The sequence below is a fragment of the Populus euphratica genome, unplaced genomic scaffold, assembly GCF_000495115.2.
Source record: "Populus euphratica unplaced genomic scaffold, PopEup_1.0 scaffold115.1, whole genome shotgun sequence".
Taxonomy (NCBI): domain Eukaryota; kingdom Viridiplantae; phylum Streptophyta; class Magnoliopsida; order Malpighiales; family Salicaceae; genus Populus; species Populus euphratica.
In genome coordinates, this window is record NW_011500006.1 from 301,337 (window position 1) to 325,838 (window position 24,502).

The 24,502-nt window shown below is 29.9% G+C and overlaps 1 protein-coding gene across 3 annotated transcripts; it reads left to right on the forward strand.

Moving 5' to 3' along the window:
* Positions 1-16,078: 16,078 nt before the first annotated feature.
* Positions 16,079-24,471, forward strand: LOC105141199 (RNA-binding protein 39-like). 3 transcript variants are annotated; one of them, XM_011048355.1, is made up of 14 exons: positions 16,079-16,248; positions 16,691-17,376; positions 20,263-20,344; positions 20,457-20,513; positions 20,767-20,822; positions 21,241-21,469; positions 21,739-21,822; positions 22,120-22,194; positions 22,313-22,396; positions 22,707-22,771; positions 22,851-23,079; positions 23,162-23,250; positions 23,500-23,614; positions 23,698-24,471. In XM_011048355.1, the coding sequence occupies exons 2-14, from the start codon at positions 16,760-16,762 to the stop codon at positions 23,737-23,739; spliced, it is 1,824 nt and encodes a 607-aa protein (XP_011046657.1). In that variant the 5' UTR covers positions 16,079-16,248; positions 16,691-16,759; the 3' UTR covers positions 23,740-24,471. The 3 variants fall into 3 exon arrangements, with proteins under 3 accessions (XP_011046657.1, XP_011046658.1, XP_011046659.1); XM_011048356.1 differs by having other exon boundaries at positions 16,729-17,376; XM_011048357.1 differs by having other exon boundaries at positions 16,748-17,376.
* Positions 24,472-24,502: the final 31 nt, after the last annotated feature.

Sequence of the window (24,502 nt, forward strand, 5' to 3'; positions counted from 1 at the left end):
TTCAATTGAGTTTGACGTGTAATCAATTTCATAAAAAAATATTTAATATTTTATAAAATCTAAAATGATTTGGGCTGAACTCATAAATAAATTAAAATATACTGGATTTAGTAGGATGTGAAATCTATATTAGATTGAGGTAACACCTTATTTATGGATTTGGATTTTTCATGAACACAAAAATATTGGGTGAAAATAATGACTCATCTGGAGTCATCTCTACTTTGGTCTAGAACTCACAAAACAGTACTCTACGCATGTCAATTATTGATCTGTTCTTGCGACACCAGAATTGGTTTCTTGATCCAATCATCCAAGGTCAGGCAGATGCAACTTGTTTCTTTTGGTGTTATATCGATGAGGAAGTTCACTTTTAAACATGTGGACGTTTATCCCTTAATCTATGCCACCTCCCATTTGCTCATGTAGCTAAAGCAGATAATTCAGTGGTGGCAATGGTAGCCAGCAAATATATTATCTCAGAAGGTGGCATTTTTACATGTTTTTTGTGAGTAGCATCGCGCGACACACCTCACAAACAAACACTATCTTTTATATGGGCTGCTCTTGATGAATTGCTGGAAAACATAATTCATGTTAAACAATGTAAAACGTGTGTTGAGTCATTACAGCAGCTTGTCCATATTAATGTACCTCGATGATGTACCATGGCTGGTGGCCTGTGAGGTTTCAAAGAGAGGAAAGAGATGATTGACACAGTTAAGTTGAAAGCAACATATTCATTGCATTTGATGAATACTCGCCTATGTGGGGACAAAACAGACTGTCCTGTGGCCTTGCTCGAGTGAAATGAGCTACCTTTTTCATGCTCAGATTTCACCACGTTGTTCTTGAATGTTGAATAATCCGCCATGGATACTTCGGAAGGAGAAGAACCACTGAAAAGGGTGAGTTAACTTTTGGCAGAGCATACTGGTAACGAATGGCCGGTGATGAGCCAGTGACAGGGCATCTCTCTTACCATTCCATATGGATCGAGTTATTTATTGAAACAAACATGAGTAGCACAATTGGTTAAATTTTAGTTTTTCTTCTCATAGTTATGAGTTTATGTTTTCTTATAATTAAGAGGTTTATATAATTTTTAACTCTAATATCTATAAAATTAGTTAAAATATATATATATATAAGTTAACATATTAATAATAAAAAAAAATAAAGTTACTGAAACATGGTGGATCAGACTGTGGCATTAACCTTTAAGTTATGATATTCACTTGAAAAGCATATAAGCCAACAGGCCAGTTTGCCTTGGAACCTGGTCATCAGGGTTACATTGACATGAAGCTTGGGACCACTTTTATTCCAGAAATTAAGCAGGCCTCCCTTTTACTTTTTATATATTTATTTTTTTTTACATTTTGACTCCATTCATGCGCAATTAATTGAATTAAGACTGTAATTTGCCAAGGTAACTTTATATTCCCTTGTCCTCTTCCCATTTTCACGGTTTGCACATGACATGCTTTTCCCGTTGAAGCTTGTGGGTCTTGCCTCCTGCCCTGCCATGTAGCTAAATCATGCTGGCTGCTTCTTCTTCTTCTTCTTCTTCTCCTTCTTTTCATTTGAGTCAGCTCATCAGTGTGCAACATGCTGGCTGCTTCTTCTTCTTCTTCTTCTTCCCTGTGAAAGAATTAAACTTTTCATTTGAGTCAACTCATCAGTGTGCAACAAGCTTGCACGAGGAATTAACCAGTGAGTATGGCTTCCATCAATCTTCTTCAGGTTCCTCCATCCATTTTAGCTGCTTGCTGACAATACGCAATACAGTCAGATACTTTATTTTTGTTTCAATGGTCAAGACATTCTTAGATCGATATGTTTAAGTTTACATCAATCGATTCTTTCATATATCCACGTCCAAACTGCGTATATTCATGGAGAAAAAAAATAATCTTAAAACTTCCTTAACATCAACCTTTTCTTGTTTTTAGATTAATTTTTTTTTTATTTTTTTAATATATTACATTAAAAATACTTAAAAATTATTAATATAAAACCTTTTTTAAATAAATTGTACTTTTAAAATATTATCAAAAACAAAAACTAGATCAGTGCAGAATACTCACTTCCATTTAACTCAAGTATAAAATGATTTTAATTTTAAAGGGTACAGTTTAATCGATTAAATCTTGAATTTGTTTTTTAAAAATTACTAATTTGAGTACTATAAATTTTATAATCATTAAAAATATATATAATTATTAATTTTAAAATTTATAAGATTAATTAAATTAGAAATAAGTTCATCCAGAAAACCATATTAATTTTTTTAAAAAATAAGATAACTCTCTGACTTGTGTGTCTTGGGATGTGGACTAACAACACGAAGACGAAGAGGGAACATCCTACCGTGAAGGAACTTCATTTTCAATTATTTAAATCACTAATTGATATGGATACGATAATATTCGGATGATAGGTATGGAAGATCTGTGTAGCTGAGAAAGTGAAGGCATAGATAGATAGATAGATAGATAGCCCTTTTACCTAACATCTAAATGAAATGTCTCTACACAAAGGACAGTCCAATCTTCTGATTTCATGTCATTCGTTCAAACTTCAAAATGCCAATACGTTACCAACTGGAAACCAAGCTAGTATGGAGATCGTGACATAAATTTATTTGTTTTTGTATTTTAAAAATATTTTATTTTATTTTTTAAAAATTATTTTTATATTTTTAGATTTTTTTATTGAGCTATATTAAGAATAAATTTAAAAAAAAATATTTTAATTTATTTTCCAAACCAATACTAGAAGCATAAAAAGGATAGTTGGAAAAACAAAAGAAGGGAATAATAGAAGGCAAACAGCTTTGAAGATTGAAATAATTAGAAGTCCAATTGGCCCCAGCTATGATTTCTTTTCAACGAGACAAGATATCACTACAAAATAATGGCCTGAAAAGGATAAAAGCAAATGTATAGAAATATTTTTAAATTGACGGAGAGTTAGGACCATTTTACTGTAAGATATGTTAATTTTATCAGGGTTCTCAACCCTATGCACGCATCGCCATGTCACCATTTTATTTTATTAATTAGCCGATAGAGGTCTATACTAAGCTTATTTATTTATTTATTTATTTATTTATTACATTAATGGGCAGAGATCTAGGCAAGTCCAAACTTCCAGAAGCATTGCGAGATGATGATTTTACAGAATTAAAGAATTGTTTGTTATCCCCTTTTGTTTTATTTTTTTGGAGTTTTAGAAATATAAACATAAAACTTACTCTTTTTTATTCTTTTATTGATAATAAAAAAAATTAACCAACAATCTTTAGTACAACTTTTGAAAAACCTTTTTTCTTGAAAAATTATCGTGTCGTATTTTACAATTTTTAAAAATAAAAACAGCACACGAAAATAATATCCGACAGTTCTCGAATTATCAATGAACACAATCCTCTAAAGGGCAGTCTTGGATGAGTTAGTTGTCATGAATCACTCAGTGCATGCCGAGAATGGATAGATCAATCAACATAAAAAAGGAAAAACTTTGTCATGAAAAGAAACTTACGAATCCTATTTATTATTGCAATTTAAAGTATTTTAAAAATTTCTAAAATTCTTGTTTTTTACTTTAAATTAATTTCTTTCGGGTTATTTTAGATCAATCTAATATATTAATATTAAAAATAAAAAAATATTATTTTAATATATTTTTAAATAAAAAATATTTTTAAAAATAACAACTAATAAATTCTCCACCTTATCTCAACCACTAGAGATCGACAATAAGGATGATAATGCTCAACTCAAATCCATGGAGAGGTCAAAAAATATTTTAAAAAATAACCAATAATAAATTCTCCACCCTATCTCAACCACTAGAGATCGACAATACGGATGATAATGCTCAACTCAAATCAATGGAGAGGTAATGTCTCGAGGAAACAATGCACTTAGTCGTGGTTGTGTGTAATATTAGATGTGGATGGCCTATCTACTTAGATTTGAACACAGTTTTATTATTGTTTGATATGTTGAATTTCACATTCATTGAACAAGGGTCTGTGGGTTTTTAATAATCAAAAACCGATTACTAGCGATTTTACACAGCTCGGTTAAGGCCTCCCTCGGGACAACTTCTCCGAGCTTTCATTTTTACTAGTGGTGTGAGAATAATGGGGATTAATTCAAGAGGACTTTGTCCTGCCATTACTCGTTCAACAAGCTTTTATTATATACTTAGGGTTTGGGGGATTTGGCTGTCGTTTGTTGCTTTACTTCGCATTGAACACTGACTTGGAACGTATGGACTCCTTCTCGAATTCCCTACTCCTCGAAACTTCATCGAAGGTTATGTTTAGAGCACTTTCCATGTGAAATCATATAAAATTTGGTTTGATTTTCTAGTTCGTGGATGATGTAATCTAATAGCCTGCTTAAAATATTTTTTAATATATTTTTTTTATTTCAGATTATTTTTTGATATTTTTCACATTATTTTATCATACTAGTGTGAAAAATAAATTTAATTTTTTTAAAAAAATTATTTGTATTTATTTTTAAATAAAAATAATTTTAAAAAATAACTATTGCTTAATATCTTACACGCTTGAGCTATAAGAGTTAAGAGCACTTTCCATATGCTTTTGACACTTGGTGTAATTATGGACTAAAAATTCTAACAAATGGGAAGGTTGCTTTAACGTTAAGCATGGCAATGAATGTCAGCCTAGAGAAAGACATACGAAGATGCGATGAATCCTCCTATACTCTTGTCCAGATTATTAACTACAAACTTAAAGAGGAAGGTATTTATTGTGCTGCTTCTTGTATTATGTATTAAAATAGTAGTTTTTTTGTTTTGTTTTTTTGTATTATGTATTAAAATAGTAGTTTTTTTTTGTTTTTATATTTAATTTTTTAATATTAAATATGTTTTTATTAACCATAAACATATTTAACACACAATAATATTTATTGGGACAATACTTTACTATTTTTTTCAATCAATATCTTTTTTCTTTTAATAATTTATTATTTAATATTATTTTTTTATTGGGTTATCACACTCTCATGATATTAATTACTGGTTTAACAGGTTAACCAAATTTAATTTAGGTCTTATTTTTCTTTTCATTAATTAATTTTTTTCTCATTTTATCCTTTAATATTACGTTGATTATATATTAGAATCCATAATTTATTTTATTTTTTCTATTATATTATTTTGGTTTCATGATTTATGAATAGTGCTTTAAGGATTAACTAGAGTAAACTGGAGTCGTTTTCATGTTTTATTTTTAATTATATTTTTTAATTTTATTATTCAACACATGATCGATTAGTAATCAAACTTCATAATTTATTTTAATTTATTTTTTAGAAGGATATCATAGTCTCATGATTAAGGTTTCTAGTTAGGGCATTTCAACCTTGGTTAAATTGGATTTTTTTATATTTTTTTCTAAATAGTTATCTTGGTTTCATCACATGGGTCATGGGTCCTTCAATATTAAATTTTTTTTATTGGGTTATCCATGTCTAATGACCTAAGTTGCAGGTTTAATAGATTAACTCAATTGACTCTTTTTTAATTGATTTTTCTTTAATTTTATCATTTAATACTGTGTTTGATTGAGAATTAGATTCCATCATTTGTTTTGATTTTCTTTTTATTAGGCTATTTTGGCTTTATACTCGAGAATAATGTTTAACGGGTTAACCCGGATTAACTTTGCTTATTTTTTGTGTTATTTTTTTTTATAAATTTTATCTTTCAACATTAGATCAGATAACAACAATTAAAAACTGAGCTTCATAATTTATTTTGATTTACTTTCTATAGAGTTATACCAATCTCATGACAAAAGTCGCGGATTTGGTAGGTTAACCCGAGTTAAATCAAGTTATTTTTTCTATAAAGTTATCACACTTTGATGATCCAGATTACGAGTTTAGTGAATTGACTCAAGTTGCTTCTTATATTTTTTTTAATTAATTTTTTTTCATAAGGTTATCTCAATGTTATAATCTAGATCGCAAGTTTGATTTGTTAACTCAAGTTTTTTTTCCAACTTTTTCATTCAATTTTGGTTTGATTGGGAATTAGACTCTATAATTTAATTCTAATTGTTTTTTTTATGGGATTAGCATAGTTTCATAACTCAAGTTATAAATTTGACATGTAAACTCAAGTTAATCAAAGTCAATTTAGTATATTGTTATTTTAATATTAAAAAAAGATATCATCTTGAATTTCCTTTTGTTTTAGTCAAACTATTTTTTTATGAGCTATATAGATTGTTTTTGGACTCACATATTCAATCGGGTTACACCGAATCAACCCTTATATTATTTAAATTTTTTTCCACTATAAAAAAAAAACAATAGCAATATCTGAACAATTTTTGTGTTCAAGAAAAGATTGACCCGACTCACAATATAGCGCAAGTTAATGATCTAGTAACTTACTAAAACTCCATGGCATTTCACTTTAGTAGTAAATAGTGAAATGCCAAGGCATTTTACACCCTAGTCATCTAAAAAAATTGATAACTTTTTTTTAGTTTTCAATATATATATTTTTTTTAAAATTTTATCCTCCAATATTAAGTTTATTCGGTATTTAACTTCATAATTTATTTTAATTTGCTTTTTATTAAGTTTTCCCGATCTTATGACAAGGGTAACGAGTTTTGTGAGTTGACCTTGTTGATTCAGGGTTTTTTTTCATGTTTCTTACATTTATTTTTTTCTTAACTTCATTTTTCAACACTGAATTAATTAAGAATCAGGCTTCATAATAATAATTTTTTATTATTTTTTTTTATAGAGTCATCTCGGTCTCCTCACACGAGTTTGACAAGTTAACTCGAGTTTATTTGAGTTTTTTTGTTCTTTTTAAATATTTTATTTTATTTTCAATCTAATCCTTCAATATTAAATTGATTAGAAATTAAGGTTTATAATTTATTTTTTTATATTTTTTATGGAGTTATCATAGTCTTAATAATTTGTTTCAGTTTTCATTTTAGAAGGTTATTCTAGTTTCATAATCCTGATTATGAGTTTGTTTGGTTGACTTTGGTGATTTTTTGTGTTTTTTTATTTTATTTTTTAATTCCATCCTTTAATATTGAGTTGATTGTGAATTAAATTTCATAATTTGTTTTGATTTATTTTTTTATAGAGTTACCTCAGTCTTATTACCAAGGTTTGGAGTATTAACTTGGATCAACTCAGTTTATTTATTTAGTTGATTTTTATTTTAAATTTCATCTTTTAACTTTGGTTTAATTGAGAATTGGGTTGAATTTTGTTTAATATTTTTTATAAAGTTATTAGGATTTCATGACCTAGTTAGTAGATTTGACAAGTTAACATTAGTTGATGCGAGTTAATATAATATATTATCATATCAATATTAAAAAAAACAATGTTATCTTAATATTTGTCTTGATATTTTTAATTAAATTATATTTTTATCGGTTATCCGGATTATTTTTAAAGTTATCAAGTCATCTATATCACATCAAGTTAATACCTATATAGTTTTAATTTTTTTTCTACCAAAAACACATTAAACTATATTTAGATATTTTTTTATATTAAAAAATTAATTTAACCCTTAACATAATTATAAAAATCATCTAATTAAAATCTTCTTCTTTTTTTTCGGAACTTAACTTGTCTCTCTCTCTCAAGGTCAAGATCAAGGATTCTATACAGCGCATCATTAGTTTGGAAAATTACTAAAGTCGAGGTTAAACATGATTAAAATGTATCATTATAAATCGCTAGTCATATAAAGTTGTTTTTATCAATTTTTTCAAGCTTTGCAAATCCATGGGTGGCAGAGTTTGCGACTGAGAGAATCGATACCCATCTTCTTGTTGAAATTTCTCTGTGATGGGATGGGATGACGCCGTATTGGGAACGGGGGACTCCCATGTTGAAAACGACGTGGAAATATTCAAGCAAATAAAACAGCAAAAATAAATAGTCACCGAGAAAGCTGGGGTGTTTTTATTTCTGCTTACTATTTTTTTTAATTAACATGAATGTCTGAAGTAGTTTTCATATATATTAACTAATTTAATGAATCTAAAATTAATATCTATATAAATTTTTAATAATTCTAAAATTGATAGAACTCAAAATAATAATTTCTAAAAAATAAATCCAATAACTAACCTTAAGTGGCATCACCTAGGATTATCCTTCAAGAAAAAAGGTGTAAAGAATTTGCATGTGGTTTGATGGACCGTTCACGCCTTCATAATCAAGTTTTAAATGACAAGTTGAGTGGTCTGTGGTTTTAATGATAAATTATTATTAAACTCTTAATTTTTTTTTAATCTTATTCTAATTCTTTAAGTTTCAAGTTTCAGTAGCTGATCAAATTTGTGTTATGTGAGCTTCGAACTTGATCATGCATTAATACTCTTGCTTTTTCTCGATTATTATGCATAGTGTTTTCAAGTGCATGTGGTATTAAGATATATAATTCTTTTTTAAAATATTTTTTTGGTTTAAAAATATATATTTTTTATTTTTAATATTATCACCTCAAAAATATCAAGATTCTATAAAAAATATTAATTAAATATATTTTTAAAGTTTATATAACAATTAAATGCAATTCCTAACTATATATAAGTTTAAATATTATTTTGTTATATCAGCACATTAAAATAATTCTAAAACATAAAAGAATAATTTAAAATAAAAAAATTTAAAATTTTTATAAAACATAATTTGAAATGCAATTTTAAATAATCCTTAAGTTTATTTGAGAATTCATGATAAAGAATTTTACAATTATATTGAGATTTTAAACGGTAAAGTTATTGAATTTATAGTTGTGAAATCTAGCACAAGACTTATCATATCTAAGCTTTTAGTCATGGTCATGGTCAACTAGTCAAATTAATATACTCATCCATTTAATTAATTACCTTAATAAATTCAACTTTCCACCTTTTGAAAACTATATATAATATTAAAATTAAACTTGATGTTTTAAATTGTTCTTATGAGTCGATAAACCCTTTCTATTTAATGAAAAAAAAGTAAATTCAAATCTTATTCCAAATAATTTGCTATTTATTTATTTTTTAAAAATTATTTTTTTGACCTCATCAAATTCTCCTCGAGTTTGATTGTATGAATAGAATATTTCAATGCTCTAAAATTTAATTATGAACTTGGCTTATGTTTTTCTACTCAACTCACAAGATCAAATTGGGGTTTTACAAGTATGATTGAATTTTTTATTGGAGTGGGATTTTATCATCTATTTGTAATCTTGAGTTTTTCTTTAATAGGGCATGGTAGTGTGGGTTATTCTACAAAGTGGAAATGATAGATTTTTGGAATTAAAACGTAAAGAAAAAAAACTTATGGATAGCCTAAAAAGGAGAAGCTCAGAGAAATCTTTAGAACTATATTTTGGTAGATCATCAAAAAAATATAAAAAATAAAAAACTATACTCCATTGTTAGAAATTGAAGGGTGACGATGTTGTTTAAATTAATGGCCAGTTAATTAGTTAGTATCAACTATATACAAAGCTTGGACAATGATGGAAGGCTTTTACTTAATTTTTTTTAAATAAAATATATTTATCAATTATGTTTTATAAAATAAAAACTACCTCCACTTAATAAAATATCGCAAGTACAAAATAAATATCATCCAGGGTTTTCCTTGTCAAATATATAAAAAAATAATTAAATATTTATATTCTTTCTCAAAACCTTAAACTGGCTATGACTATATAAACAATTTTATTCGACCCCAGAACCATACAAAACCTAATTTAATCTCAGATCTATACGGGCTGTGTAAACCTCAATTGTGATGTAACCTTTTTAATTCTTTAATTAGTAATCCTTTTTTTTTTGTTTTGTTTGTTCAGCACTACTTAATCAACAACGTCTATTCACTTTAGGTATACGTCCAAATCTATGGTCGCATAATCCCACCCATGAGAATTAGTATTTCAAATCTCGACCGAAAAAGAACCAATATGAACTTTTCAAATGTATTTGGACGTGAAATGCATGATGAAACAAGCGGAGGATGGTGGGAAAAGCACTGCGCACGTAATTCAAGCACACCGAGGATTCAAAATCAGACGTTGATGGAGATGGATAACTGATTTACCTGTCTAATCATTGTTAATCCTTCCTTCTCCCTCGTTAATTGTAAGCCAGCTTAGCCATGGGAACCAACATGGCCATTGATTATTGGCAAGGAGCTGGGAAACTCCACTTTCTTCCCGAGAATACGATAGTCTTTTGTATTGTGGTGTGGAGGATAAGATTAACAAGTGCTTATGCTGTTTGCATGGTTCTCTTGTTTGATTATTGGGGGATGAGACTTCTTTGTAAATGGAGATTAATTGGTCAGTCACCGCAATCCTTTTCATGCTTGCTCGAAGAAGCAATTGGTTTGGTCCAAACAATGTTTCTTTAATTCTTTATGGATTAATGCCTTATTGTGGGATTAAATCCTCCTAATTGCCTCTTTGGAGTGAGGTTGAGGCGCATAATTAATGGTGGAGAGTTAATTTAATTTTCGGTAGGTGGTTTGCTTCACCATGACCCACCCGCCAAATTTCACCCCAAATTTAAGGGTTTTAGAATTAATTGTTGGTAAATTATTTGGGTATAGAAACAAGTAAAAAGCTGGTTTAGAGTATTGAAAATATTATTTTTAAAATACTTATTTATCTTGCACATATATAATACTTTTAAGATATAATTAAGTTGTTTAAACCTTTTAAAAAATAAAAAATAAAAAGACAAATGAAGGAGAATATGTTTTTTTATATCTTTTTTAAGTGTATCAACAAATTTATATATACTCAAACAATTATAATAAAACATTATGATAATTAATGAAACTGTATAACTAATAATAAAATAATTATATCTTAAATTAAATTGAATAGTTGTTATTTAATTTTATATTAACAATAAAAAATGTTAAAATTAATCATAAAAATTAAAAACAAATTAATCTTGTTGACATATTAAATTCCAAGTATTATTCTTTTTTATAATATAATTATCTATGATATGATTAAGAATCTATAAAAAAGTTCATGACTTTCATTCAATTTATTATATAATAAAAAAATCACATCTATAAATTATTATTTTTTCAGCATGGAATAAAAATCTTTTTCTTCTTTATTGACTTTCAAATGACATCAAATCCAGAGTTTGATTCGAATCTTGCATCCTTTTTCTATGCATTGCGTGATGCAATATCTAGGACTCTTACCATTGAAAACAACGTAGGGCACAATTCTTGCAATAGCCTTATTAATAATAGAGCCGGCAATGATTTAAAAATCCTCAACGTGACTCGTCTAGATGCTATCAAGCTTTGCAAGAAAAATCTCATGGTGCCAGCAGCTTCATGCCTACCTGTGGAGGTGGTTTTGCTGTCATACTGTACAGAAAAGATTTTAAAAAAAATATTAACTTTCTCTGCGTAAAACTTACAACAAGCTATTTAACCCGTTCTCTTGTAATTTGTTTTTCCTGAACATAATATCAGGATATTTTGATGTATATTTTTTTCATTAAAAAAATTAAAAATGTAAATCAAAAGGTCTAGATAAATATCTAATTAAATAAATTAATATTTTTTATAAACAAATAAAAAATTTTAAAAATTAAGAAAATTATATGATGAAATTAAATTATGATATTTAATCATATGAAATGAAATATTTAACAAGTTATATTTACTAAAATTATTTATTTAACACAATAAAAGATAATAAAAATAAAAATATTTGAATAAACACATGCTTTAAAGAGAATCATGTTAGGTCGAATATATCAAGAATATTATTTAAAAATAAGTATTTTTTATTCTGAAAAATAAATTTTAACTATATAAAACAAAAAAAATACATATGAATTAAGATAATATCTTCAAAAATCAAATACAGATAAAATAATTTAAAAACATTTATTAGAAAAGCATTCAAAACTCATGATTTAGGTTGTGAAATTAAAATAAAACTTATAAAAAAAATTAAAGATAATTATAAAATCAATATTTTTTTTAAAATAATAATAATGTAGAATGATAAGACTATAAAAGAAAACTAGTAAAAAATAGAGAGAGAGAAAAACAAATGATATTAACATTTTCAAATACATGGCCTATGCCATTGGATAGGAACCACTACAAGTTAAAAAATATGAAGCCAAATCCTTAGCAAATAAAATACTAAAAGATAAAATTAAAAAAAAAATAAATATACAAAATGATCTAAAAATATATAATTAAAGGAATAAGGATGAAAATCAAAACAAAAAATAAATTAAAGGACAAATTAAAAATTTCAATTTAAGGGTTTAATTGAAATAAAAAATATCTCTGACATAAGAAAAAATAAATAAAAAGAGGACTAAATTAGAAAACAATAAATGACATAAATTTTGATTGAATGATAAAATTGAAAACCAATAAAACTTTAATAAATTAATGAAAAGAAAAAAAATCAAAATCAAAAGAATAAAGATAAAAAAAATCACATCCCAGAAATTATAATTGAAGGATTAAATTGAAAATAAACAAAAATTTTATAAGAGAAAATGAATAAAAATAATAAATCAAAAAAATAAAAACTTAAATTAAAATAAAAAAAAATAAAAAGAACAATTAAATATTTTTCCTCGCATAAAAGAAAGAGAGGAACAAAAAAGAAACATTCATTAACAACAAATTGCCTATCATTCACTATTACACATCACAGTAAATGGAAAAAAACGCAATGACAATTCTAGACACACACAGAAAAAAATCAAGTTTGAACACATGATAGTGTTTGATGCATTCCTTCAAGGTTGCAAACTCTATCCACATCCTCGTGCATGATAAGCTTTTGTCAATAATTTTTAAAAATATAAAAATATAAAATATAAAAAACATCTCTTATTATACTGAAATTTACAAATAAACTCATGTAAAAAAAAATAAAAACACTCTTATATACATATTTTATTTTTTTTTCAATAATTTATTTTTTTATTTTAAAAATAAAAAAATATTTTTATTGATTTAATTTTTTTTAAAAAGAAAATTCTTAGTCAACATTACATTTTTTTTTATTATAAAGGCAAAAACTTGTTTTGTTCAGTTTTTTGTTTTTTTAAAAAAAACTAACATAGTCGCGAATAATTTTTCAATGACTAGTAGATTTATAAAAAACCAAAACTACCGTCGTCGCAAAGGCTTTCATTTTTCCACTAAAAGAACAAAATAGTAATTTTATAATAATCCATAATAAAATAAGTTGTTTAAGTATATATTTTATGTTAATTAATGTCTCGCGGAAAGAAGCCTCTGATAAAATATCGGGGTTTTATTGTAAATTGATATGATTGGAGCTTGCCAAACTCTGTCTATAAAACGTGTTTGAATTACCGAGGCAATGTGTGAAGTCATTTTTATTAAAACAATATTATTTTTTTACTGGAGTTGATTTTATTGGATTAACGAATTTCATGTCACCAATATTTTTCATGGTTCAACTTACCATTCAACCTAAGTGTATTTTTAAATTGTGAATTTTTTAGATCTTAAGAAGGTCGGTTTGACAACTATAAATTAGAGTCATGAGATTAATAATGGTTGGAAAAAAATAATTTTTTTAATATAATTTACTCTCATAACTAAAAAGTAAAAATAAAAAATTATAATAACAACTAGTGCAGTGGTATTAAGAAGGTATATTATCAAAATCAAGCTTTTTTGATAGTTTTCAAGTAATTGTTTTTGCTAAAATACATATTAATAATATATTTTTTATTTTTTAAAAATTATTTTTAACATTAGCATATTAAAATGATTTGAAAACACTAAAAATATATTAATTTAAAATAAATAAAAAACAAAAAACCATATTAATTGTTTTAATGGAAACTTCATTATTATTGCTGTTTTCAAAACTATCTAATTACTTAAAAAATAAAAATAAACTTATTTCTTGATGGGTTGTTAGAAAAGCCCATTTAACCAATGACAAACCCATTCTATTTAATCTGAAATCTCCTCGGCCCATAAAAACACCATTACATGGGCTAAGTGTTTTCACTTAGCTCGTGATGAACAGACCTTCTGGGTTTGTACTTTTACATTTCAAGCCCGGTCCAATCCACAAATGACGCGGTGCCCGTTGCCTAAACGGTCTGATTCAGGCAGGATTATATCATAGCCCCAGCAGATTCCACAGTGTCCATTTCTAACCTCCCTTGTTTGGAAATTTCTAAGATCACCTCAATGGTTCATAGTTACGAACATTACCCATGCTGGTGCGGCGGATTAACCCAGTGACCACTCAACCCAGGGCTTAGTGGTGGAATTAGCAAATAAATTATTTTTTAAAAACAAAGTTATTTTAGAGTTTTTATAAATAAAAATAATTAGGTTAACTCAGTCAATTCTCTTAACCCGCTATTAAAATCTTGAATTAAATCTGTCTTTAAATCATGTTTTATAGCTAAATAACATCTTTTATAATTGTTTTTGACCATGAAAAAGGAATTTTGAGGTTTTTTATAATAATTTAATATGCGTGTTTTGTAAGAATAAAAAAACTGGAACAACCAATATTTTTTTTTAAATATTTACAACAAAATATCACATGAATTTTTGGATGGGATGACAATAACGTAAATCATGTTAGATTTCCAACCTCTTTGCTCGCACGAGCAAAATTAAATATCACATGAATTGGTTAGTTCTAGGTCCTTGTAAAGTTCGTTACCATAATAATTCAGTAGTCTATAAAAACCACGTAATTAGTTTATATTATATGCGTAAATTAAAATAATATAACATGGAAGAAACAACATTTCCCTCTTCTTTTTTTTTTTACAATAAAATATCATTTATAAAAATTTTAAAAGAGACTACAATTTAATTTATCTTCTATTTGTTTGCTGAAAAGTAAATTTAATTTATCTTCTATTTGTTTGCTGGAAAGTATTTTTTTAAATAAATTTTAAAAAAATAAATTATTTTTTGATATTTGGTAATATAACCAAAAACAAATTGAAAAATACTTTTTAGTATTTGATTATATCATGTAAAATAAGTTGAAAAATAATTTATTAATTTTTTATCTTTTCAAGTTTATTAAAATAACAAGAAATAAATCTTACAAATTAAAATATTGAATGAGATTGAAATTGAAAAAAATAAAATTCCATAATTTATTTTAAATAAAATAAATAATAATAAAAATAATAGAGATCAAATCTAAAAAATAAAAAAAATAACAGATGAAAAAACTAAAACAATGATAATAATTATCATTTTATAAATTATTTTAGATAACATAAGTAATAATCAAAAAAATAAAAATCAAATTTGATAAATAAAAAATTTCAAATGAAAAATAATAAGGAAAAAGAAAATAATAATTATAAAAATAAAAACCCAAGTTAATATAAAAATTAAATTCTAAGAGATGAAATTGAAAAAATAATAATATTCAAAACAAAATATATATAATAATTAAAATTTTGAGAATCAAATTTGATATAATTAGCAAATAATATAATATTTCTAAATTTTTCACAACTTCTAAAAAGTGTTTTCCACAAAAAATAAAAAGAAAAATATTTTCCTGAAAATCAAATTAAATTATTAAAAAATATTTTTCATTGACCAACTTTTTTGATAACAAAAAAAACATAAAAAAATTTTAAAAATAACTTTTTAAAAATCACTTTCCAAAAAAATAAATACATCCTTATTTAAATTAGATTTTCACCTCAACTTATTTGTACTTACTTGCACAAATGGGTTAGTCCTAGTTTCCATAAAAATTTGTATTTTAAAATTATTTTTTATTAAATTATATAATAATAAAAATAAATATTTAAAATATAAAATATTTATTTAAAATTATAACAGACATACTGAAACTTTTTTTTGGGAAATTACAAAATTAATTTAAAAACAATGTTAAAATATAAACGCCAAGGTGGACAATCACCAAATCGTCAGGGACTGAAATATAATTTTCCCGACAATTCTCTGTCCCTGGCGTGATAAGACCCTCCAGCGAGAGAGCGAGACAGAAATCCAAAAAAATCCGCGTTTGAAACACACAAGCACGCACTTCACTTCAAGCCCTCTCTTTCTCGGAAAAAAATAAAAATAAATTCATCTCGTCCTTTTTACCTCATCTCTCTCGCTCCACTTCTTCCCGGATTTATTATTCTCTTCAGAGGTAAAAATATCTTTTAGTTTTTGTTGTTAATTTCCCTTCCTTTTCTATTGAAAAACCTTACGGTCTGTTTGGCTTCCTAGAATAGTTGAAGGAAAATTAGAATAAAGCAGTTTACATGGTTTGTGAATGTTAGTAATTGCCTTACTGTGGTTTCTATGTAGCCAAACAGAGCGTTTTCTTAGTCAATCTGGGATTAGAAGTTGCGTTTTAACTGTTACTGTACTCATTTAGGGTTACGGAGACTTAGATTAGATTTAATTTGCTCAGCTAATGCAAAACCTAATATTTTTATGGATGCTAAGCTTATTGAAATTTTATTTGTTGTTGGAAATCTTGTATTGTTTTATTAATTTTACTGGTGAGCAGTACAGAAAAAAAGGAAGAATTGTATCTCTTTAAATTCTGTGAAATGGAAATAATTAATATTATTTTTTCTTTTCAGTTGCAGTTGTAATAACTAATAAGGCGTGTTTTGTGAAGTGTTGGTTATTTTTCTTAGAGGATAGTTGAAATGGAGTTTGATGAGTATGACTACTTAGAGAAAACTGTTGAAAATCTGGAACCGCTAAAGGCAAAGGAAACTGCTAATGGCGGGGATGATAAGGTGAAATCTAGGGAAAAGGATCGTTCACGGAGTTCGAAGCATAGGGCTGATGAGAAGGATCTTGGGCATGATGATGAACGAAGTCGTTCGAAGCGATCGAGATCTGGAGATGAGTCCAGGGATCGTGAACGGAGTAAAGAAAGGAGTTCATCCCGTCATCGGTCACAGTCTAGAGATGGAGAGAGGGATCGGCACAAGAGTAGCAGGGAACATCGAGATAGGGACAGAGGTCGGGATAGAGATAGGGAGGAGAGGTATGGGAAAGAAAGGGATCGTGATCGTGATAGGAGGGAACGTGACCGTGATGGTGAAAAGGAGAGGGAGAGAGATAAGGAGAAGGAAATAGAGCGGTCACGCCGAAGCAGGAGTAGATCAGAAAGGCGTAGAAGTGATCAAGATGAAAAGGATAGAGAGAGGAGCAGGGACAGGGAGCTTAGAGAAAAGGACAGGGAGCTTAGGGAAAAGGAAAAGGAGAGGGAGAGGGAGAGGGAGAGGGAACCAAGGGAACGAGACAGAGAAAGCAGGTGCCTTTCATTTTGATATTCTTCTTCATTTTTTTTTATCTATTACTTATCCCATGTCTTTATATTAACTTCATGGTTGATGCAAATATGAGTCAGTGGAAACTTATCTTGTGGTTCTGTGAATCTGTTTAGTTGATAAATATTTTCCAGTGTAATTCTTCTGTGAGTGGCTGTGTGTGTATGTACTGGTATTTGTAATGACTTTCAATTGTTGATATTAAGCATAAGAAGGGTGTAGTCGTGGGTGCAAGCTGCCTGGTGTAGTTGATAAAGTCAATTGGCACTGTTCCAGGAGATTTGTGATGAAATATTACTCACTCCTGTGATTAAGATAGATGTAAAAAAAATCTGCAACTCAACTACTGAATGAACAAGTTTGATAAGTGGTTTATATAATTTTGAATTTGATGGAAAAATAATGTTACTCTCTTCTAAAAACTTGTGCAATTTGTATATTATAAATTCCTAATGGGGTGACCTTCCTAACATGATAATTCATGATTAGTATCCAGAGTTCTGCTCAATCAAAATCTTAATCCTGCCTGATTTACTAAATTTACTTTCTGGATGTTCTACTTGGTTCTTCTCCCTCTCTTTCTCTCTCACATTTTTCAAGGGTTTCTTTCTACATTGTCTTTGGATTTCTGTCTGGATCTGGTTGTGTGGTGAGATTTACTTTTTGAATGGTATCTTGGACCATGTTTGATGACAGTTACAGTAAGTTATCTTTCTGCAGGCATCTACTCTGCACTGTTAAGACATCTCTTTCATTGTATAGAATCTAGATCTATATTGTGACCAATGTATTTTGAGTCTGCTTATTCTTATTATTGGGGTTCAGTGATGCTTACTAATGGCCTCGGATGTTGACGGATCAATGGTTGTGCGGGCATTATCTATTGATGCATAACTTTTTTGTCCAGATGTCATCTTATAATGATATACTAGAAAGCTGGAGATGGGAGACGATTGACATTTGGTGTTTATAGTTGCTTGCAATTGTGGCTGCTGAACTTGAGGATGATGATTTTATGCCTTTAGAATTGTAGATGGATTCAATATTCACTTGGCAGTCTTATGAAGAAGTGACCTGTCAATCAGAATGCCATGAGAGATGCGCTGCAAATTTTTGCTTTCACATGTTCTCTCCTGCTTCGATAAATTCCTTTCTACGTGCTCCTTAGTCCAATGGTCTTGTTAAGCTATATCTTCTCTTTATTTATGTGGTGATTCCATGTCCAGCTGTGCTGGATTCAATCCTGTTTTGGGTGTCCAAATACAATTGCCATAGGCTTTTTTTTTTTATTTGTTTTCTTCCTCACAATATTCATATCTCTTTATGGGTTTTTATTCCATTGTTTTAACGAGCTCTCTTATTATTGGATCTCAAATTTCATTTAGTTACTTATACTATTAACTATCTTGAAAATTCTGAATATTGAACATTAGGTTCTGGGACTCGCAGATATGCTAGAGCATTCAGATGGTCTTTCTGGCATGGGCCAGGCACAGGAACTCAGGTCATGGGTCTTAAATGTTTCTTCATAGGCTGTCTGGAATCATTTAAAAGCTTGCATTGCAAGATTGAGGGTTTCAGTGTTGTAGGTTTTGACCTGGGTGCTGATGTCATGTTGTGATTTTTTTTATCCTCCAGATTTGAACTTAGTTGCTTAATTAAATTTATTCTGTTGCAGAAATGCTGGTGAGGGAGTTATGAGCTTTGCTTAAGAGAAGCACTTCATCTTCTGATACTTGTGGAAAACTCTGTGGGCTGCAAGCATTTGTTTTAATTTTTTTTTTTGCAGGATAGATTAAACTGGAAAAAAGTACCTAATTGCCTATCTTGAAATTCTAGGTTTTAGATGAACAACCGTGCTCCTGTAGTCTTTGTAAGAATATTAGATAACAGATTGAGAAATATGTTCGTCATCATGCTCAAAATTGTCTTGGATGTCACACTGATTCAACTCCTGTATGGTTTTGATAAAAAAAAATAAAAATCTCTCAAGACCTTACTTGGTTAAATTCTTTTGTAAGATTGACATACATAATAATAGTTATCCACAGCTTATGTAATATGGATGCATCATGATGATTCACTGCTTTTGTTTTAGTAGTCACAATCATCTGAGTGGTGGCATTTGTATAAATTGCTTTTGTTTATATTGTTAGATATAGAAGTTCCAAAAAACTGTATGATGATAATCTTAACTTCATGAGGTTTCAGTTTCCTTCTGCATGTATTTTTCTATAATCTACGGGACTGGTAGTAAAACTGTGGGGAATGATATTTAGCTTCTGAGTGCTTATTTCCTGCCTTCTGCTGATGGTTTCTTTTTTGGGATATACAAATTTAACTCTAAAGTTGTTGACAAGTCACATTAATGCATATAGGTCCATTGGTATTGCCATTGATACAACTTGATGATACTGTTTCCATTTAAGATTATGTTTTTATCGAAGGTGCAAATTTATTAACTCATCACATGAAGTTGGGTTTTTAGTTCACTTCTCTTAGTTGCAATTTGCAACATTGGTCCTCAGGTTGGTTCTTGTTAATTTTAAGATGAAGATGTCTTAATTTCAACATACATTCACGGGTCCTCTCGTGTTAACGATGTCCAGTTGCCTGCAGGACTGTGTTTCATGGGTTCGGCGTTTTAACTTGTATTGGAGACATTTTTTATAATGTTTTGGATTGTTTTCTACCTTTTCTTTAATGATGATAAAGCAAACATAAGAAAAAAACCTCCTTTCTTTTGAAGGATAAATTAGCATTATATTTGTATTTTCTTTATGAATTTTTTAGTTCCTGGCTGTTTTCCTCATTGTTTGATACTGGTTATATAAATGAGATCAATAATTTTAATTTCCATCGTCTTGCAGAAGATATAAAGAAAGAAAGGAAGAAGCAGTGGAGCCTGAGGTTGATCCTGAACGAGATCAGAGGACAGTATTTGCATATCAGGTTAAATATAGACATGTTTGATATAAATTATGTTGTGTTCTCAACGCTTTAGCTGTAATATGGTCCATTTCACATGATTTCGAACTTTGATTCTAGTGAAAAATTTTTACAGATATCTTTAAAGGCCGATGAAAGAGATGTCTATGAATTTTTCTCTAGGGCTGGCAAGGTTAGTTCTGTAGCAATTCTTTACACGACTAATGGGGTTAATCTCTTAATTGGAAGAGAGATATGAATCAAGTTCACATTGTAATATTTTACCTGTTAGATCACCTGCTTGTCAATTAACTTTTATGTGCTGTGTACATGAACAATATAACATATATTCGTGGCAGCAACCACAAATTCACTGTTACTTGGAGAGGATTGTTGTTTGGTCATTTTTTATACTTTGTTTCTAATACTCTTAGCACAACTTTCAGGTGCGAGATGTACGTCTCATCATGGATCGCAATTCAAGACGTTCAAAAGGAGTTGGGTAAGTTATATTTATAATGATCAGCATTCCGTGACTTCTTTGAAGTGATTTTCTCTTGCTTATCTTTATTTTGCTGGATAGTAGCCATATTTTTCTTTTGGCTTTTAATTACTCAGGTCCATCGATTTGAAAAAAAACTTGAAAAAAGGAGTTTTTGGTATATATTATTGTCAATTTAATAGAAATTTACAGTTTTGTAGTGATTTTGCTAGTTATTTGAGCTGTTAATGGAGCAAACAGAAGTCACAAAAAAAGTTTATGGTTTTGGAAGTTATTTGTGGACTACCTAGGGTTAATATGATAATGATAGTCTAGTCTCCTCTGTTACATTTGTTTTTCTTAATTACAATCTGACTCTTGTTTTTAGGTATATATAGTTCTAGGAGGTAATTTGCAATATTGCTTCTTTTCTTTGTAGGTATATCGAGTTCTATGATGCGATGTCAGTGCCTATGGCGATAGCACTCTCTGGACAGCTCCTCCTTGGTCAACCAGTGATGGTGAAACCTTCTGAAGCTGAAAAGAATCTTGTTCAGTCAACTACTGCTGTGACATCAGGTGGACTTACAGGCCCCTACTCAGGAGGGGCTAGAAGGTTGTATGTTGGCAACCTGCACTTCAACATAACAGAAGATCAACTTCGTCAGGTAAGCACTTTTTCTGTATTTCTTTTGACACTGATCTATATCCAGAATGTGTTTATTCATTTCAAATTCTCTGGTTTTCGTATAAATTGGCTTGATAGATAACATTACTAGGGGAATTGGATATTAACATAGAGAAACTTTTTGCCTGTACAGTTTTCATGATTTTTTGTTTATGATAACTTATTATCGTTACAATGTCTCTTTATTCCCTCTTGCTAGGATTGTGCTTTTGTTTTGTTTTTCCAAGGTGACATTTTCTGACTGTACAGGTATTTGAACCATTTGGCGCTGTGGAGTTGGTGCAATTGCCTCATGATGAAAGCGGGCATTGCAAAGGTTTTGGTTTTGTCCAGGTGAGTTTGTCAGCAATAAAGTTGCCTTTGAAAAAAAAATCCAGTGAAAAGTTGGAAGTTGAGTTTCAAATGCATGTTTTGTCTTAAGACAGAAACAGTGACCAAGACCTTTAGAACTGATGTAAAGATTGTTGAAGAAGCTACTTTTGTCCTTTATGTTTAAACAGTTTCTTGTACAATCCCCAAATACTCTTCATGGCTGAACCTAGCCTTTTCATCCAATTGGCCTTGAATAGGCATATTTCAAATCCTCTGGAAATTGGAAACTAATTGCTTCCACTTCCACTTCCACTGCAGTTTGCACGTCTTGAAGATGCCAGAAATGCATTAAACTTGAATGGACAAGTTGAGATTGCGGGCAGGCCAATCAAGGTAATCTCATCCTTCCTCTTAATTGCATCTTCCCTTCCTGTGCTCTTTGTGTTGATGGCGGATCTCATACATTCATTCAAATACATTAGAAATTCTTATATTCTTGATTGCTGTTTAGGTTTCAGCTGTTACTGATCAAACTGGAACACAAGATGGTGGGACAAATGTTGGTGATTTTGATGATGATGAAGGTGGTGGCTTGGTTAGTAATTCTACTTGTATCTTGGTAACTGGTTTAGATTTTGGGTCTTTTTTTTTGGCTGATTGAAAGAGGGCTTTATCAGATGAAGATTGCACTTTCAATATTGCCCTGCTCTTCTGAATAGAGCAGTCCTTTGTTTCTTGATGCAGCAAATAGAAGATGGAAAAGGATTAGGTTATAACAAATGGAAAGTGAAACCAAAAATGTTGTGACTGCTTACAGTCAATCTTATGTTGCTAACTGTCATATTTCTAGTGTGTATCTGGTAACTATTTTGAATCATACCTGATCTTTTTTTTTCAAATTTCAGGCCTTGAATGCTCGTTCTCGGGCACTTTTGATGCAGAAATTAGATCGTACTGGCACTGCCTCAAGGTTTGCCTCTCCCAAACTTTTCTTTTGGATTGGATTTGCCTGATTTGATTGAGTTGACATCTACCTCCTTTCTTTTCAGTATTGCTGGTTCACTAGGCACCCCTACTCTACCAACAGCACCGATCCTTGGGGCCACACCCGTAGTGTCTCCTGCTGTTGCTCCTCTTTTATCAGGTGCTGTTCCTGCTATACCTGGACTTCCAGTTCCAGGCCTTCAACTTCCGGCCACTGCAATTCCAACCATGGATACAATTGGAGTCCCAAGTGATTGTTTATTTTTGAAAAACATGTTTGATCCAAAAGCAGAGGTTAGTGGACTCACATTTTTTGGAGACTTTATGATTTTTGGTTGTGGTTTAGTTTTGCTTAGACTCGACCATATCTTGGCAGACTGAACCAGATTTTGATTTGGATATTAAAGAAGATGTCCAAGAGGAATGCTCAAGGTTCGGAAATGTGAAGCATATTTATGTCGACAAGTAAGTACTGTTTTGATGTGTAGTGCCATTCCTTCTCTTTGATCGGTCGGCTCTGAAATTTGTCAAATAAATGTTTTTAAAGTCTATCCACTCTTATGTTATATTAATACATCTTCCTCTTGATGAGTTTGTTGCCACTTATTATATTTCTTGCTTATTGTGCTTTGCATATTCAAGCTGATGAAACCCTAGCTATTTTGTCTCATTCGTGTTTCTTATGCATGGTTCCTTTTTCCCTTGGAAAAACAGGAACAGTGCCGGTTTTGTTTACATGCGATTTGAGAATATGCAAGCTGCAATAAATGCACAGCGCGCTCTCCATGGAAGATGGTTTGCTGGGAAGTTGATCACTGCAACCTTCATGGTAATCGAACCTTTTCTTGCTGTGTTTGTGATTTCACTCGTCGATACAACTCATGTTGCAAACGAAATTGTGCACACTTGCAGGTGCCCCAGACCTACGAGGCTAAGTTTCCTGACAGCAGATAGGAGTAAATGATTTTTGGTGTGCAAATTCACCACCTCGTCTGTTAATTTTGACTGTGTCGTGTTGCGCTGTTGTTTAGGTTAGGTGAGATTGATGATGCAAGAGACATGTACATGATATTACTGTCAAGTTTCGTAAGAAATTCAGACCAATTTGTGTTTTGTAGGTTTTGTCTGCATCTCTTCTTTTTGCCCTGCCCTGCCCAGCCCAAAAGCAAACTTATAATCTATAGGAACCAACCCAACTAAAATCAGCCCACGACGAGGTTGAAGCCCTGTAGGAGTCGGAGGATATGAGAAAACTGTCATCCCATCGTCCTTACTAGCATCTGCCTGATTTATGTAATCAGGAGTCCAATGTTTACTCGTGTAGTGACCCAAATGGTCGCCAATTAAACCGCAGCAATAGCCTTGTCCGGACTCCCGCCGCTGGCACCGTCAGGTTTTAGCTTCACGCAGTATGGTGGACGGCAGGCCAGCATGTTGGCCTGGATTTCCTCTTATGACACCGTAGGTGCTTAGCTTCGCCCAATTGAGGGGCGGGAGTGGCGAAACAGCACGGTGGTCTGGATTCCACGATTCATCCAGTTTGAAGTGGGGGTATATCAGCGCGTTGGCGCTCGTTGGTGGGGGTTACAAGAGAAGCTTCAAGCCTCTGAAATTTCCTATAAGGCTGTTCTTTATAGCTTTTGTAACACCCCGTGATTTTAATTGAAATTTTAGCCAATGTTTTACGTAGGGTTATTCTTTTTATTAATATATATAA

Bases quoted from the DNA above. Each gene is read 5' to 3' on its own strand.
- LOC105141199 (XM_011048355.1), top strand. From the start codon at position 16,760: ATGGAGTTTGATGAGTATGACTACTTAGAGAAAACTGTTGAAAATCTG. The intron at 22,195-22,312 runs GTAATCTCATCC...ATTGCTGTTTAG, and splicing joins TTGCGGGCAGGCCAATCAAG to GTTTCAGCTGTTACTGATCA. The intron at 22,397-22,706 runs GTTAGTAATTCT...TTCAAATTTCAG, and splicing joins ATGATGAAGGTGGTGGCTTG to GCCTTGAATGCTCGTTCTCG.